Raw genomic sequence first — 16,601 nt, 5'->3', positions numbered from 1 at the left:
ATATATAAATTTCAAGTAACTTGCATGGTCCATGAATAATATTTTTAAATTGTAACAAAACTAATCGTGTCTCGCGCCGCAGTGATATAATAATAATATATTGACATCAGCGGTGAATTTTGGACTCCCGTCGACCAGGGTCGTATGCATATACTAGCAGCTTCTCGATATACATTCGTTTGTCAGTTTTCACGTCGTCGGCGGCGGCGATCGTCCACGGAGACGCCTCACTGGACATCACGATCACTGCATAAGTCCCTGTTACAAATGTTCTGATGACTGATGATGTTAGATCGTATTCATTTCATACAGTTTTCCATTCCTTCCATTCCACGCTACTCTCATGTGTTGTCCCTTACAAATGTTAAACATGACAAAAACTGTTTTGCGCGAGATAGAACGAATCAGGCTGTAGTCTAAGCCAAGCAATCAAATTTTCATACTATTTAGAGCAGAATATTTACTGTGTATTATTATTTTTATTTTTTTGATATCATAAGTTCAAAAAAAGTTATTCGAGTTATAAATAATGAATTTTGAAACAACAAAAACTTTTCTTGTATTTGTTATACCGAAAAACTATGTTGAACAGTAAATGTTCACCTCCTAATAGTATGTAAATTTGGTTGCTTAGCTTAGACTACAAAATGAGTGGTCCTATCTCGCTAAAAAAACAGTTTTTGCTATGTTTAGACTTTCGTAAGACGGATATAACACATATATGCAATATGCGGGTGTGAAGTCATCTTAACCGAAGACCCAAATACCCGACTGCGAACACCGGAACACGTACCGGTATCGCACAGTCATAATTATACTCATATCCCGATACGAAATGTAAATTTGTCCGAAATTATTATTGGGTATTCAATATCCAAATGTCTCTACAGTTAATGAGAAGTACCAACTGTGTGTCTGTATGGTTTGTTTTTTAAATTTCTTGGCAAAATAAATAATTCATTCACTAACGTCTATCCCGGTGGCTGGTCTTTATATAGTTTTTACTAATGATTTTTTACTCTGTCCGTCACTTAAGTAAGCTATAAACGTGGTTTTTTAAAATTAAAATATAGAAAGTATAAAAATGTATATTTATATGGGTAAAATTTTATTAAGTAGCGCTTCTAAAAATAAATTAATAAAAAAATTATTATAATAAAGTGAATAATGATTAATTAAAGACGATTTGTATAGTTTTAATAATATTGTAATAACTTTTTACTTGGAAGTCATAATGTTGTTATATTGAATAAATAATTATTTTCCGTTTGGTGGGCCCTTAAGAACATTTCTATGTAACAAAAATACTACCTATAATACCTATTACCTATCCACATATTTTACTTGAAGTTTTTTCCTAGATTCTAGGTTACTATTAATATTTTGAAATTTTCAATTATGTCATCAATATTAATATTGTAGATTTGTTGGCAGATTCATGTTAAATACTTATAGCTAACAATGCTTCCAAGTTTGAAGCATTGTGTTTCTAAGATATGGTTTTGATGAAACTCAATTTCGAAAAATGTCTCTCCCTTGAACAACTTGTAACTGGGATAGTTACAAATTCTTTTAAAACTTGATGTATATTTTTAAGTATATAGTATATCTCCCAAAAGAAGCCAACCGCCTTATCCAATTTTCCAATAAGTCGCTGGGGAGACGGTAAACACGCCTATGCTTATTAGTTATATTTAATTTATGATTAAGATGATTTTTTTACTTCACATAAAATACAAAAATTTGATCGTTCCATCGGATTTAAATACGTTCGTATCAAATTCTAACGGAATATTAAATGAACAGTATTATAATTTATAAAATAATTGTATATTAAATAATGCAGTATGTTAGGTACTGAGCGTCTGTCGTCTGAGCAAAATAATGTCCATAACACTGTGCATGTAGCGTTTTGAATCTGTAATAATTTCATTTATAGTTATATTGTACAATTTATTATTAGGTAGTATTAATATTCTATTTAAATGTTTAATGTTTCAAATAATAAGAGTAGGCACCTACCTACCTAGTAATAGTACTAATAGTAGTAATGTAAACGGGTACCTAGTTTATACTAGTTATACTAGTTAGTAGTTAGTAGTTATACACAAATTACCTATGTGATCATGTGTTAACGGAAACCATTAAATATTAAAATATGTAATTTGTGATTGGTTATATAGTTACTAGATAATATCAAATTATTATGTAGTATTATGTTGTTTATGTATTATTCAAAACAATTAATAACATTACATCTATCACAGTATCGCAGAATGTAATAATAAGCCGATGATCATATATTATTATTGTAATAATAAAATTGATAACCGATATTGAGCTGACAAATGGCTTATTTGGTTGATCTAAAATTAAGAAGGTAATGAAGTTCTGGATTGAAGCTGCATTTTGTTAGTAATTTACCATACTCCTAAAGGTGTTGGCAGACACAAAAAATAAATAAATAATTAACACATGTTATTTTTACAACAATATAATCATTACTCCGCTCAGTTAGCTCAGAATCTATAGTATTAAATACTTGAGAACAATTTTGTTCAGAAAATTGAAGTTAAAGTGTTCACTGTTGAATGTTTCAACAAAAAACAATATTTTTTATCTTAAGGTATTAGTTATTTTCTTAAAATACTTGAAACTTATCAGTTATCACCATCCCATACCTATGTAATTAAAAAAATTTAAAAAAATATAAATTAATACCATAATTTTTTAGACACAATAAAATTACATTCCTGAAGCAAAATATACAAAATATTATCAAGTATTGATGCTTAAAAGTATGATTGATACTGACATTATATAAAAATACATATGCCAACGGCACGTAGTGTTCCCAAGCGGTCACCCATCCAAGTACTAACTACGCCCGACGTTGCTTAACTTCAGTGATCGGACGAGAACTGGTGTATTCAACGTGGTATGGTCGTTGGCCATTGCCTCGGATTATCAAACCGCATATAATAAGAATATACGATGCAGGTACCTACCTCGTACCTACTAATTATTGGTATAAATTAATTTGTCTTTTGGTTTTGACTTATTGAAAACTAGCTTCAACGTTTATAAAAATGAAAAAAATAGTACGTTAAGTTAAAATTAGTTACACTTATTAATAGATTTTTTACGTAATTAGACATTTTAATATATAAAAATAAAAAGGTTAAAATAATAAAGTGTGAGAAATAATTATTTATTGTCAAGATGTCAAACGATTTACGAAGAATATTTAAGTCATGGGAAATATTATACAGCTGATGACTACGACTAGATGAGTGACAAAAAAAATCACCGAACGTCGGAAAATCGTATCGGAATTCGGAAGACGGAAGTATTGGTGACAACACCGTTTGAAAAATGCATACAAGTTCCTCAAAAGTTGTACTCTCTAGAAATCTCAAGTATTGAAACTCATTGGTACAATTTTATTTTGTAAGAGTTTAAATTTCATATTTCTGACAAATCACGAAAATTTAAAATTATATTTAATGTATACGAATATATGATTTTCAATTTGATTAGGTTATAGGCTTCGGCTATAGACAACAGTTTACAGGTTCGTCATAAAATCATAAGTAATTATTAAAGCAATCTAAAAATCTCAATGTTGTCTTTATTACGTAGCCTTTAAGTCTTAAGACGTCACCTGAGTATAAATGGTATAATATTATTATTTATTATACAGAGAGAAAATGGACGACGAGGAATATACACACTTAATGACATTTTAAAAATATTTTATTTAATTTTAAGCTATTTAATACCTACTACTAACTATTATTCTAAATAAACAGTTCTACGGTACGCAGTACGACGATAATGACTATTTTAGCTTAATGGATATTAATATCTAATATATTATTAAATATTAAATAATATTATAATAATTGCCCATTATTTATAATATGTATAAATGTATAATATAAAATAAAAGATTTGTGTTTGCAGGTAGCAACGAACAACAGCTGTAGAGTGCCCCGCTAGACTTCATAGACTTGTATTGTCATTATGTTAATTAAAAATGTTTAGTTTCTAAAATAGATATAATTAATAATATGTTATCATTTATGTCATTTCACATTTCGCAACACCTATAACTTAATGTCTTAATAAGGAAAGTAACTATTTTAAACATAGCTGCTGTGAACTGGGAGGTGTGTGAATTTGTTTAAATATTTTTTAATGTAAAATTTGTTAAAAAAAAAAAAATAAACATTCCCTAAAATTCAACATTTTCGGCCTCGGCCTGACGAATCACCGTTGATTGTCCTTTCGGTTAAAAATGGTCGAGAAAACACACATTTAGGAGTTTATGCCTAAACGGTCGTTAAAAATCTACTTTACAATCGAATCGTCTTCTAAGTTGTCCTAGGTACAACGCGTGGCAGCATCGCCCCGACATACTACGTTGCACGTGACACTTTACTCAATGCTATATTAGTTTTTTGGTGCCTGAGTCAACGGTACTCCCCATTTAGAAATTTCAAACTTTTAATATTTTTAATTAGTACTTAAGAGGACGTTACACAGAAATGTATTGTCTCAGTCTTAGAAGTGCGTAAGGTAGCAAATTGTATGCTCATGGAATCAAGTTCAGTTCCAGAAGCTTATGACTTAAAGCGAATTAACCTCTTATAAAATGATAAGGTAAGATTATTGTCTAGGCCCTAGGGCATCTCAAAGACTTTTTATTATATTTTAATTTTAAAGTGAGTTATGAGTATTTTAAAATTTATCTGGGTTATGGAGTGGGGTGTTAGGTCGGGTGTGTTTTAATAATTAATGAGAGTCGTAATTTGTAATGGTCATTAATGAAATGATGATCAATATTAATCATATATCTACCACTTCAAATCTGATGGCAGGATAGGCAAGTACAATTATTGTAATCAAATAGGTTTTGCAATTGTGTGGTTCCAATGGACATAAATGTAATTTAAAAGCTATTTGTTCAAAACAACGCTTTTGTACTCTTTAGATGATTAGTACCTATAATATAGTCTCCAGATTATGAATCCATACTACAAAAAAATCTTATCATCCAAATAGAGTCGCATAAAGTTCTTTAAATGATCTGGAAAACTATAATAATTTGAGATAATAATGCGAGGTCTTAACATATAAAATAAAAACAAGTATATTGTTATTTATACTATAATTGTATTTTATAAAAGTTCATCGAATACATTAATTCCCAATATTTACCCCCTTGAACGAAAATGTAAATTTAATTTTATAGAATGACATGATTGATCGTTGGTGGTTTATTGCCAGATAATACAAACTGTTTCAATAGTTAAATTGAATTAACTGTCTGTAATGCACCTTTTGAAGGTCCAAACACATTTCTTAATGATGGTTTAATATTTTTATTTTTTGTATCATTTTCAAATATCAAATTTGTATAATATTTTGATCACCTCGTTTTTATTGCACCCTATTGATGCCTAAACTGACATTATTAAGTGTTATTATATTACTCAAAAAATGTAATAATGATTATGATAAAATCTTAAATAAAAACATTTTGAACCTAAAAAGTTAATTAATGCTATATTATATATTAGAAAGAAATCGGATCATGTCTGAAAGTAATCTGTATAATTGATGATTTTGTAAACTTTTATTCCCATTATAATCAATATTTATAGTACCTACCTACATTGTTTTTGAAATTAGGTAGGTAGGTACATAATGTGCATAATAGATACTTATTGTTTTAATTGTATTGATATAAGTAATATTTTACATTATAATATGAATAATAATAATTATTATTTATCTATCCATCTTGATTCTTGAATCTTATACTATACAAAATGAAAAATAAATATTTCTACTAGAACTCCTTGTAAGATATGTATAAGCAATCAGTTATGCAGTAGTAATGAGAATTGACAAGTGGTAAATGTACGGGACATATTCACAGACAATTACTTGTGATCATAATTCATAGTAAAAGAAATATCCTCAACCCGAACAGTGTTTTCGTCCTAATTATACTACTAGACAAGCAACGAGTGTATGGATATGGAACGAGTGACAACATAAAGCGAGCTTTTCGATTACTCGTGTACGAGGTAGTGCGAGATCGGGGATAGCAATCGGCCGGGCAAGATATATAGATATCACTGCTAGGTAACGTTACGCAGCCCGCATGCTGTTGACTGTTGTTATACCACAGGTATAATATTATTTATTATACACTATAATATTTTACTATAAACTAATTACAAGTTATAGTTTAGTGTGTCATACACAGTTCTAGTTGTATGTTGAAGTCTATGCTCGTGAATACGTATCAATATTATTGCCTCCGCCGTCGCTGGTAATCTCATTATCTGTCCCATACCTGCACTCGTACTAGTCAGTCTTGTAGTATAGTCGTGCCTATTATTAGGTGATTGCGTGATGCCGTGTGGGGTTCCCATCACATTTTATTATTATAAATTATTATAGAATATCGTTGTCTCCAGTCTCCTCCGCACACCAACCGCAACAGAAAACAACCGTGTATTACCGATTATTATAAATATTACTTTTGTCGCGTAACCTTTCTACGACCACAGTCGACAGTGATTGACCGAAAATTGCAGTGTAAACTAGTTCGCCGATTTGAGGTTCGTCAAAAACATATTATTCAACCACGCATATGTATTATATATATATATATACATAATAATATTATATTATATACATATATAATATATTGTATACATTTTATTGTATTGATAATTATCTATTATTCGCAGTAGTTCACCTGTTGAAAAATAATCCTCTCTTACTTAATCAGACAATACAATATGTTTTATAATACGTTTCTGACGGAATAAAATCGATTTATCGTAATACGCTCGTTATTGTTAATATTATTCTGGTAAATCCGTTTTATTTTTTCGATTTCTGCAAATTGTTGAGAAAAATTCGCGATACGAATTAATAGCATCCATATAATCAATGTCTACTCTGGATAAGCCCTCGGCGGCGGTTTACGGCGATTGCAGCAATACTGCCTCGATGATGGCGATCGAGAACGATTATTCGTGTCGGGCGTCCGGCAAACACAACCAGGTAAAAAAACGTCGTTCCAGTTCCTGGAATCAAAATAATTCAATACCTATTTTTTGGAAATGAAAAAAAATTCTGTTACACGTGCTATTATAAAAATTAACAAGTTAGGAAAGCTCACACTTCCAGCGTGAAAAATTCCCGGTTTCTAAACGTATTTTAGACAACGCAATACCTGAACTATAATTTAAAAAGAAATCCAAATTCCACACTTGTAAGGTGGAGATAAATGCCTGATAAAAACAAGACTTAACTTTGTGTTTAAAAATCTCACATTTAGTGTAATCATTAGACATTTATGTTTAATAATATTGTGTCACACATATTATATAAATCATTCGTCGATATTCGTATTTAAACTTGTGATTCACAACAACAATCGAATTACAGCCTCATATTCACTATCAAACTTGAACTATGATAACTTTACAAATAGATGCCTAAGTAACTTAATAATTGAATATCACGTGATGTAGGTATGTAAATTAACATAAACTTCTATAGGAATATAATTATTCTATTTCTAAATATTTTATATTTATTAAATTTACAATTTATTTCCATGATTGAATAGAAAAAATATTGATATGGACAGCATACACAGACACGGTGATGGTGGTTATAAAAAAAAAATAAATAGGTACACATTTTTTAACTAGATAAATATATAATTTATACATATTAATGTAAATTACAAAATGTATAAACATAAAATAAATAAATAAAACAATTATTAGTTAGGTACTAGGTAATAGTGACTAATTACAATTTTTTTTTAAATATGTACCTATATATTTCAAAACATTTTTTAATTAAATGTACATATTTAAAAAAAAAAATTATTTTGTTAAGATTAAATTAATGTAAAACAAATTACACCCAGAGTTAAATAATATGTATTTGTTCATTTATTATTTTATACCATATCATAATTTCCAAAAAAAAATACCATATGCTATACAGTTGCAAATAGTACCTAATTGGGTAGAAAGACTTTGAATTTATATACTTTGCTCCCACTAGCCCCAATTGTCTATAATAGGTACCTGTAGCTTTAAGTATTAAAGTTGATATTTAAGTTCTAGTGATTTACCAAATTTTCAAAAACTTTCATATAAAGGTCATAAGTATATATTTATTTTCCAATATAGGTACAATTGACTTCTATTTTAATTATAATAATATTTTTTTGTTATAACAAAAATAAAATTATAAAGATATTGATAGATGATTCACTTTATTAGTGGGTATTAGGTAATTAATCAACTTACTTTTGTAAATATTAATTAATCAAATTAATACTTTGAACTCAATTTTATTCTATTTAATAATTATATTGATAAATAATAACATGTTATCATAACTAAATATCTGTAAATACATAATATCCAGATTATAATAACTTCATATACATAATATAAAAACATAGAACATAAAATATTAAAATGTGTAAAACAAAAAATAATCGGATTAACTACTTCATGTGAAACATATTTAATATTACTTAATCTAAAAATATTGTTTACTAAAATGTTTGAGCAGTAATACTAAAGTTAATAACTAATAATAAGGCAATGCAATATAGTTATATATATTTTTAATAGGTACCTACCTGTGTATTTAAAAATACAAAAATATATAACAGTATAACTAGTAATTATTATTAATGCTGAGGCATGTTAAAAAATTTTATAATCATCAATACATTATAACTGTTCAATTTTTTTAGTTTTCTGGAAGAAAAAAGCTAACCTTAACACCAGAACTAAAACAACTATCATTTGATTTCATAAAGACACAGTGTTCTTTTAGGTTTGTTGAGTTTATATAATTATATTTTTAGAAATCATTAAATGGTTTTGCTAGCAAGCCATTTTCACTTACTATTGTTGTTTTTTAGCGATTCAAGATTTATTCGTTTAAATGGCTTCCAGTATTTGAAAAACAAAGAAATTACATTGGAAGAAAACATGGATCTCATTAGTGAAAACATATTAGTAGAAAGAAAATATTTCCAAGATGTTGTTGACAGTTTATTAAGCCAAGTGGTACAGCTAGAAAAAAATATTGACTTAAAAACAATCAAAATCGAAAACTTGCAACTGTATAACTCAGAGAAATTAAAAATTATCAACTCGCTTACAGTAGCACTTAATGAAACCAAATGGAAGCGTGACACTATGCAACAGTTTTGTGAAGAACATGCGCCAAATGTACTTTATAAAAGTATGTTGTTAGTCAGTTGTGTTTTGGATAAAATATCTGTTTTTAAATCTAATCAGGATAAACTACATTCATGCTTAACCAATTTGGAAGACAATTGTCCTTTAGTTGAAGCGGTCAAACAGCTGAAATCTGGTTGTGACAAATGTATTAGTGTCATTGAGAAAGCTACTATCAGAGAGTTGTCATACGCATTAATGAACGAGAAAGACTTTAATGACACAATAAAACACACCATTTATAATCTACAAAATTTCCAATTCAACGTACCACTTGACTGTAATTCTGCCATTGAAAAGATCGGTTTGTTGAAAATCACTCAGGATGGTGAACATAATTTAGAGAATATGATTGGCCTATTGGAGTTAGTGAAGAATTTATTCCAGAAACATCAATATCTGACCAATAAAATCATTTCACTCAACATGCAAAAAATTGGTTTGAAGTTACAACTTGATGAAATGGAAAATAATAGGAAGGAGCTCGAACTAAAGGCAATGACAGAAATCGAAGTTGTGGAGAAAAAAGAAGAATTATTAAATCAAAATGAATCAATGATTCAACAACATTGGGATGTAATGGATACTAGTCAAGAAATAGTAATGCAAACTCAAAGAGCTCAAGATATTGATCAAGAATTAGAAGATCTTCAAATAGAATACCACAGGTAAATTGATTTTGTTGTTGTATTTAGATAATCTTTATAATAAATTGACAGTTGGTACTAAGTATACAACTAAAAATTGTATGCTAACAATGTAGTATTGAATAATTTGAAATATAAAAAATTGATTCAAATATATTTAAATTTACTTGTATTTAATGGCTTAAATCAGGATTTATATAAGGTCTTTACTAACTTTTTCTTTGAGTTATAAAGAATTTTAACTTTTCTTATGAGTTAAATTTGTTTTATTTTATTGATTTTTTATAATATATTATTTTGATTTTTGTTTCTCCAGTCACGACAAAGATAACAGGCAATTGAAAACAGATTTGTGTCATCTTGAAAATGAATTGGCAGAGTATCAGCTCAAATGTAAGCAAATGGAAATTGAAAACAAACAAATTGAAAATGAGAAAATTGACATTTTAGAAGCATACGCCAAATATTGGGGACATTACAATGATAAACAAAAGATCAAATACACAGGGAGGCTTATTAAAGACATAGATTCCATAACTCATGTAATTAATATTGTTATATTTAATGCTAAAATATAAACAAATTGTTGTATACAAAATTAAAAAAATTCTACCCCCCAAATATTTTTAGTCTCAAAATATACCTACTTATGGAGAACCGTAGTTACTTGTTTTATAATTATTTTAGAATAAATATTGCAATTTGATGTATACAATATTTTGGAAATTTTAAAATACATAATGTAGGTATGACAATGAATTTACAGTTGCTTGAAAAAGTAAAATGAATATTAATTTTTAAATATTTAAAAACAATAAGTATTATAATATTTAACTTCTATTCTTCCAAAAATTATCCCATTTTGATCTTATAATTAAAGTCGAACGGTGATAGGCAATCTGCATCAATGTGATAGAATGAATTATTTGTATAATTTTGCAATACCAACGACAGAACTGGCATAGGTATCTAACATGTAAATCTGTGAAATATATAGAATAGGTATTTCATTTTATCTTTATTTTTCTTTAAAAAAATCGAAGTGTACTCTCAAACCTAAATTATGTTAACTTTGTGAAAATATATTTCATGAATAAAGAAATTTAATTTTCAAATATTTAATCATGGATAGGGATTTTTCTTTTTTGATTTAAAATAATTATATACTTCATAATTCTGTTCTGTTTTTTTTTTGTACATTTTGCTCAATTGATATTAATTTTAATTGTCCTTTTGAAAAGTGATGATAGAGTATGATTAGAATTAGTTCAGAATGTTCAAAATGTTGATAAAAACAATTTATAGTAAAGATTTTAATTGGTGCTTGTTAACAGCACTTTGCTCGAAAGATATTTGTTGTACAGACAAAATAACTAAATATAAAAAATAATTGAGACTGAACAATAAAATTTCGTTGTTTAAAGGAAATTAAATCATTAGAACTGGAATTTGAAAAACAAGTACATAACATTACATCTACTGTCAGAACTCCAGTTTTTACTAAAACTCAATCAAAGTCTGAGAAAACAACACGGTCATATGGAGTTATTGATACATACAAACGTCCAAACAAAAGCTTGTTTCGGGAAGGTGTTGTCCGTAATTTACGTTACTAATGATTGAATTAGTTTACCTCAGTAATGTACTAATGTAAGACATTTGTAAGACATTATTATAATATATTATACTATGAACAAATATTTTTATCTCATTTCTTAAGAATGCTAGCACATAATATTGTATGCTTCTCATTTATTCAGGACAGATTATTCTTATACTATGGTCATTAAACATTTTTTATTTCTATTTTTATTTTTTATAACTGAAAATAAAAAATTTAAAAATCTCCATTTTGTAAATCTTTTTTTTTTAAAAACATCTATCTAAGTCAAGTGATTTATTTTTATGGTTTTTTAAAATATCAAATTCTTTGATATAAGGCTCATTAATTTGAAAAGTAATATTTAAAAAAAAATATTTACCTCTAACAAGTGTCTATTTAAAAATTCTCATAAAATATTTTTAAAAATTTTATACTTTTTGAAATTAAAATTTTGTTTACAGTTTTTTCAACTTTACTTAACAAAAATAATGAGATTACAAATTATTTTCATGACTAACATACATTTTCTACGATCAACATTTTTACAATAACCAGATTTATAAATTGGCTACTTTTAATTTTTCGGGTTCAAAATATTTTAATTTCAGTATTAAAAATAAATATAAAAATGTTATAGTGTACGAGTGTCTGTAAATGATTTAAAAATGAAAAATAAAAAATAAAAAATGAATTACTTTACAACAACTAAAATTAAATTTAGAATTATAGGTAATAGTATTTATTACAACTCATACATAAAGCTCTTTAGGCATTAAATTCCTTAGTAGCTGTGAACACGCTATAACACTGATATTATCTTACATACATTTTAGTCAAAGCATCTTATTATAATTATAGATTATAAATTATAATATCAATTGTATGTCAATATTTTGTTATTTTATATAAATTTAATAATATTAAAATTTCAGACCATTTAGTACCCTACCTTTTACCTACAAATTGCATTTTAACATCATCTAATTTCAATGTAAATAATTTAAACTGACTAATTGATTTTAATAAGGTATCATTTTTTGAAATATGTTTTACAGTTTGTGCTGTCAACTGGGTTTTCACTATTCTACGACTGATTTTATTTTATTTACACAACCAATTACATATATTATGTTAATTAAATTAATTATTATTTTGGTATGTTATTTTTTTTTTCAATTTTAACATTCATATTTGATGTAATAGATTTTGTAATATTTGTTTTAGAAACATAATTTTTTTTAATTTTTTGAACTGTTACTTCTGTATGAAATTTAGTTGTTTTGATAATTATAATAAATAGGTGATGATTTAATTTTTGGTAAGCATTGTACCTCATAAAAATATATTCAAACATTAGGACCTACATGTTACTAGCTAATTAATAAATATGTTGGTATTGATTAATTGCTGGACAACATATGATCAATATGAAATTGTTAATTAATTACAAACAGATATAAGTTAGAATTACAAAAATATTGTGTTTTTTTTTTTAAATTATTTTATTTGACAATAAAACAAAAATAATTAAGAATAATGATAAAAGTGTATATTTTCCTCATTTGTGAATACCTAAATCCTTATATTAAAACCACGGACTAAGATATATCTTAGTCCTTGATTAAAACTAAATTATTTTTGATTGTAATGTTGTTAAAATCAGTATGTTATTTCAATTGTTTTTTTTTTGAACTTTGAAGGATATCAGCACAGATATTTGTTTTCTCTCTGGCCCACGCGCAACGTCGATGAAACACATTTACTCAGAATCATTATTCTTATGTTTTTGAGGCTATGAGTTATGAAATATCAATTTCTCTAAATATTGTCTCAAAACAATTTTAACATCATTTAAATTTACAAACAATTTTTTTTATTTTGAAAGTCATATAATAATTAACACAAATTTAACCAATATCATACCCTCACAAATATTATCATCTATTATATTTGTAATAGATGATTTTACTCTAAGATTATTTAATATGAAAATCTTAAGAAATGAGTTTAAGTCAAACCGATGTATGTAAATAATTTTTTAGTTTAAATAATGAAAATTGTTTGGTGAAAAATTTAATGTCATTTATTTTAAATATGAATATCCAATGTTGTGTCAACATTTGAACTTCAATCACTTGTATAAAATGTATGTGACTTAACGCTAATTTTTTTTTGTTATTCCATCAAAACACTTGTTAGGAACCTTGTAAGTTGTATTTCATTTTTAAGTCTTAGCTATTAAAATTAAAATTAAAAAAAACTTTACCACTAATTAATTCAAATATTTAAATAATTTTTATAAAAATTTGAAATTTAAACAAATATTTTTAAAAATGAGTATTCTTAATTTTTTTAAATTGTGACAAGAGTAATTTTTGACTAACCTTGTATAAAATGTTCTAGTGTTTCCTCCCAATACAAAAATTGTATTAAGCCAATATGTAAGATTATGCATAATTGAAAAAAAAACTAAGAAAATTAGACAGTTTCAAATATTTTTGGTCCCAAAAGTACCAGTTAGAATACATTTGCTACCTCAAGTCAACAGATCAAATATCTTGAATCGTGGATATCAGTATAAGACTATCCAGACTAGGGTAAAATACTTTTAAAAAGTATTTGGAATAAATCCTCAAATGCTTATGAAAAATAGTATTCAGAATATGTATTTAAATTTTGAATACTTCATGAAGAAAATATTCCAAATACTTTTTATATTTTGTTTATAAGTCATTATATTTCTTTATTTCAAATTAAAAATGTCAAATGTAAGGGAATATATTTTTTACACTACCTCTAATGAGTACTCTCCAACATATTGTAAGTCCACCAAAAAATATGAGTAAAATTAAATTAGGTATTTAACTCATAGGTATTAAAAATGTTCATAGAAATTTTTTTTAAGAACATCAGAAATTCAGAAGTATAATATTTGGACTTTTTTAATTATACTAGTTATAATTAAGTATAGTTTATTGATGTGACATTAAATATATATGAACACAATCTAAACACACTTATTCACCTGTATGCTTATAATAAAAATACTTTTAAAAGATAATTCAATTTTTTTTTTAAGTGAGGTATTTGGTTTTTGGTTTACGAAATTTAGTACTTTTTGGTTAACATAGTTGTACGCCTGTACTTCAGCGTGAAAGTCTTGATTCCATGTTTGCACCTTATCAAAACTTTTTAGTATACATGGGTATTTTAGGTTTTTATTTGTTCATTACATATTATGATGAATATCCTATTCCTTTACTTACTTTAACAAAGCATTAATTGCGTGCTTTAGGTCTGTGTATATTTTTTCTCAAAAACAAAGATATTTAAAGAATTAATTTGTCAGGGACTCATACTCCCGTCTCCGAGAAAATTCGAGTATAATATTCGGAACCTGTGTTTCCATAAAGTGTTTCAAAAAGATGATTTCGAAAATAATGTAGTTGGTTAGTTGGTTCCGTAGAATTGCTGTGAATAAGCTATCACAGCAACAGTCAGTCTATTATACGTAGTTAAAAATACTATACTCGTAGCAAATAGGAAGTTATAATATGATCGATATACAATAAAAATGAAATGCAGTCCTCTGGTAACCGCATCACATGAGAACGCTTGGACTGATTTGTCATTTATTTTTAATGTTTGTCATGGTCTGAATGTGGTTTTTACAGAAAGGAAAATTGAAAAGTTTCCCAGAATACTGAAAAAGACTTGGATTTAAAAATACTTTTTCATGTTATATTTAGAAGGAATTGTAATGTAAGAAGTGAATGGCATTTAGTATTTACTGAAATAAAATTGTGTCCACAATTAATGTCAAAAGTGTAAACATACATCGATGAGTTCCAGTGACTTTTTAAGCCCCTCTTAAGCCGATTGCTATAAACCTATAATATTTTGAGCACGTCAAAAGTATATGGTAAAAATATATACAGTTATGATAACAGAATCGATATTTCCGCCACCAGAGTACGATAATGAAAAAGTACCTACACAAAATATTATATTATAATATGCATTTGGGTTTGAATTAAAAAAAAAAATTATTTGTTAAGGATTTCTATCTCTGAAGTGTATCTATATTTATTTAATCATTTTACTACAAATAACAGAATAATCATGTGTTCATAGACACATCCGAAAACATAAAGGGTAATATAACAACATAGGCCTGAATATACATCGTATAAGGTCTATGAATAAAAATAATCAAATATTGTCAGGATAATTCGATAATAGCATATTGTCATATTTGTCCAAATTATAAACTATATTTATAATTATAGCAATTTTAAATTTTGTATGTGAACATTGGTTACTAAATACTAGGTTTGGCAATCACTTTTATCTTACGTAGCTAGTTGCTTAGGACATACTTTGTCGTTAAAATAATACATGTACTACTGTCTACTGTATTATTTACCTATTAAATAGCTAAACCTTATAATAATAATATTAAAGGAGCACATAACACAAAAAATAAGTTTTTTTTATTTGAAAGAATGTTCAATTCTAAGGATAATGGTATGGGTTTTACGTTTCTACTCACATTATTCAAAAAGTTATGAGCAATTGAAAAAAGACGTGTGACGTCACTGGGCCGGAGTCATCGTAATTGCCTATCTTATACGTGTAAAAGTTCCTCGCTTCACACAACGATTTATCAACCTATACATTTTCTTTTTAAAATTTAATTGACGTATAAATGTGTGGTTTTATATGTTTAAGACGATGCAAGAATCAGAATTTCAATATGACGTTTAGTTTTTTAAGTATTAAAAATCTTAAAACAGACATTTTGGTTAAACGGCGGACCCGTTTTTCGAACTCCGCGCGCCGCTCGCCATGACGTGCGGTTTAACCAAAATGTCTCTTTTAACCTCTATTAATATTCGTATTAATCTCTTAAAGTAATATTTTTTTTTACATCGTATCTTCACAAAATCATTTCATATAACCACAACTACAATAATTTAACATTAAAAAAAAAATGTAAAGAATTATTTTATTTGTGTTGTGTGCTCCTTTAAGAAACCTCAA

The 16,601-nt window shown here is 26.9% G+C and overlaps 1 protein-coding gene across 2 annotated transcripts; it reads left to right on the top strand.

Moving 5' to 3' along the window:
* Positions 1-6,356: 6,356 nt before the first annotated feature.
* LOC111041554 lies at positions 6,357-13,034 on the top strand. 2 transcript variants are annotated; one of them, XM_022325855.1, is made up of 7 exons: positions 6,357-6,638; positions 6,771-7,089; positions 8,816-8,898; positions 8,987-9,976; positions 10,272-10,497; positions 11,380-11,605; positions 12,614-13,034. In XM_022325855.1, the coding sequence occupies exons 2-6, from the start codon at positions 6,976-6,978 to the stop codon at positions 11,569-11,571; spliced, it is 1,605 nt and encodes a 534-aa protein (XP_022181547.1). In that variant the 5' UTR covers positions 6,357-6,638; positions 6,771-6,975; the 3' UTR covers positions 11,572-11,605; positions 12,614-13,034. The 2 variants fall into 2 exon arrangements, with proteins under 2 accessions (XP_022181547.1, XP_022181546.1); XM_022325854.1 differs by having other exon boundaries at positions 6,357-7,089.
* Positions 13,035-16,601: the final 3,567 nt, after the last annotated feature.

This window comes from Myzus persicae, unplaced genomic scaffold, assembly GCF_001856785.1.
Source record: "Myzus persicae strain clone G006 unplaced genomic scaffold, MPER_G0061.0, whole genome shotgun sequence".
Taxonomy (NCBI): domain Eukaryota; kingdom Metazoa; phylum Arthropoda; class Insecta; order Hemiptera; family Aphididae; genus Myzus; species Myzus persicae.
This window is presented reverse-complemented; position numbering and strand designations above follow the sequence as displayed.

Bases quoted from the DNA above. Each gene is read 5' to 3' on its own strand.
- LOC111041554 (XM_022325855.1), top strand. From the start codon at position 6,976: ATGTCTACTCTGGATAAGCCCTCGGCGGCGGTTTACGGCGATTGCAGC. The intron at 8,899-8,986 runs GTTTGTTGAGTT...GTTGTTTTTTAG, and splicing joins AAGACACAGTGTTCTTTTAG to CGATTCAAGATTTATTCGTT. The intron at 9,977-10,271 runs GTAAATTGATTT...TTGTTTCTCCAG, and splicing joins CTTCAAATAGAATACCACAG to TCACGACAAAGATAACAGGC.